Source organism: Rhagoletis zephyria, unplaced genomic scaffold (genome assembly GCF_001687245.7).
Source record: "Rhagoletis zephyria isolate East Lansing unplaced genomic scaffold, Rhagoletis_zephyria_1.1 Rzeph_scaffold_00590, whole genome shotgun sequence".
Lineage (NCBI taxonomy): Eukaryota > Metazoa > Arthropoda > Insecta > Diptera > Tephritidae > Rhagoletis > Rhagoletis zephyria.
The window spans coordinates 34673-36834 of record NW_016157674.1 but is presented as its reverse complement, the minus strand read 5'-3'; the positions used below and the strand labels follow the sequence as shown (position 1 = coordinate 36834).

Below are 2162 nucleotides of genomic sequence, written 5' to 3'. Positions count from 1 at the left end.
GCTGTCCCCTAGCATCATGTATTGGTTATACACGGTAGTTGTTAGGCCGATTCTATTATATGGGGTCTTGGTATGGTGGCCAAGTCTCAACAGGAAATCTACAACTGAAGCACTCCAAAAGGTGCAAAGAACTGCGATGCTCTGCATCTGTGGGGCCCTGCGCACAACTCCATCGGAGGCTATGTGCGTGCTCCTCGATATTTTACCAATTGAAATTGTTGGAAAGCAATCAGCGGGGTGTGCCGCCTTGAGGTTGAGGGAACTACCAGGCTGGAGGGACACTCAGGAAGGCCACACCGCAATCTTAAAGGACATAAATATACCGGACACGGATTACTGTGCACCAAGGTTGAACTTCACAAAGAGGTATAGGATTTCCATTCCAGATAGAAAATTCTGGTCAGGAGGGGCTCCCGATGACAATGGATCACTCCACCTCTACACCGATGGCTCTAAGCTAGACGGCAAGGTAGGAGGGGGGGTCTTCTCGGCCCGACTGGGGCTGGAAATATGTTTTCGCTTACCCAACCACTGCAGCGTCTTTCAAGCTGAGGTCGCTGCCATACAGGAAGCGGTTGAACACCTACGTACAAGAGAAGTCATTTATAACGATATCTTCATCTACTCAGACAGTCAGGCCGCACTCAAAGCGCTCGACTCGGTCACATGCAGTTCAAAAACCGTAGCGGACTGTCGCAGATCTCTAAACGAGATGGCTGAGCAGTCTGCACTTCACTTGGTATGGGTTCCGGGGCACCGGAACATACCAGGCAACGAAAAGGCGGACGAACTTGCAAGAGGGCACATCCGCTCCACTTTCGCAGGCCTGGAAGGGATTAGGCATGCCGCTCGCTACCTGCAAGCTCATTCTAAGGGATCTGTCTCTTAAACTAGCAAGGGACAGGTGGGATAGCCTCACCACTTGCAACAACACGAAGCTTACATGGCCTAAATGGGACAAAAAGCGGTCGAAGGATCTCCTCATGCTGAGCAAAGGAGACCTAGCCGCAGCTGTGGGTCTGCTAACAGGCCATGTTGCTATCGGAGGGCACGCGGAGAGGTTAGGGATCCCCCATAACGACTTCTGCAGAAGCTGCAGAAATGAAGAAGAGCCAGAAACCTTGCGGCACCTGTTATGCGATTGCCCCGCACTTGTAGAAGAAGACAAAAGTTCTTGGGTTTCAGGATTCTTTGAGGACCTAACCGACATAGCCGAAGTAGGCATACGGCCACTTCTGGGTTTCTCAAAATCCACACGATGGTTTGAGTAGGAGGGTTCTAACGATCCGCGTGGTATCACAACGGGCCCACAACCTAGGGCCTATGTGTGCTAGTGGGGTCACTGGCAGCCACATCAACCTAACCTAACCTAACCTAAAACGTTCCTAAACTTCTCACTTGTCATACTTTTTCAATTAACTTATCCCCTGAACTCAATTTGAGATTTTAAACAGATGGAAACCTCTTACATGTAGTTTTGAAATTAAGCCCTTTCAAGCATTCGGATTTGGACACGAGCGTGTGTGGATCGAGCGCGCTTCATTTAACCTGTGCCTTAAACCAACCTTATATACATACAGTTGTACACTTTTTTTGCTAGTGTGAGCCTGTGGCTTTTTGAGTGTGTAAATTTTTCTTTTTATTATCCACGTTGGATGGTCAAAAAATAAAAGCCGAATAGCTGCACATATTTTGCTGGGTAAGTGATTCTGGTTTTTCTTGTCTTTATTGAATTCTTTTACAAGGTGTGTGCACAAATTTTAAATTGCCTGTGAAAAAGAAGCTGCGTCTAGCGACGCAAGCTAAAGCCAAGGCCAAAATGGCGTCGCCGACGAACAAGTCGGTGGCGACATGTGCTTTTTCTGCCGAAGCAGAAAGTAGCACGGCCAAAAAACCAAAAATATTAATTAATGACGACGTAACAGGCTTTTATGAACTATCGAATGATGGTTTAAGAAAAATCTGTTCAGAAAAAAAATCTTTTGAAAAATCCGATGTGTCTGGTGACATGGAGACAGATTATAGCGTTGAGAAAAATATAGAAAAAATAACGGAAGTTCTTAATGTGGCTGAAGAGGGCGAATTGGCGCCAAAAGCAAAAAATGACAAGCAAGAATCATCAATTCTTGTGAAATACCCGCCAAACTTCAAAGGCGAAATTT

At 46.5% G+C, this 2162-nt stretch overlaps 1 protein-coding gene across 1 annotated transcript in view; it reads left to right on the top strand.

Annotated features, from left to right (window-relative positions):
• The first annotated feature begins 1799 nt into the window (after positions 1-1799).
• LOC108360583 (uncharacterized) overlaps positions 1800-2162 on the top strand; it is a 2216-nt gene continuing 1853 nt past the window's right edge. Inside the window, exon 1 of the mRNA XM_017612936.1 lies at positions 1800-2153. Within this exon, the coding sequence (XP_017468425.1) occupies positions 1820-2153 (334 nt within the window). The 5' untranslated portion in view covers positions 1800-1819. The remainder of the gene's footprint in view (positions 2154-2162) is intronic.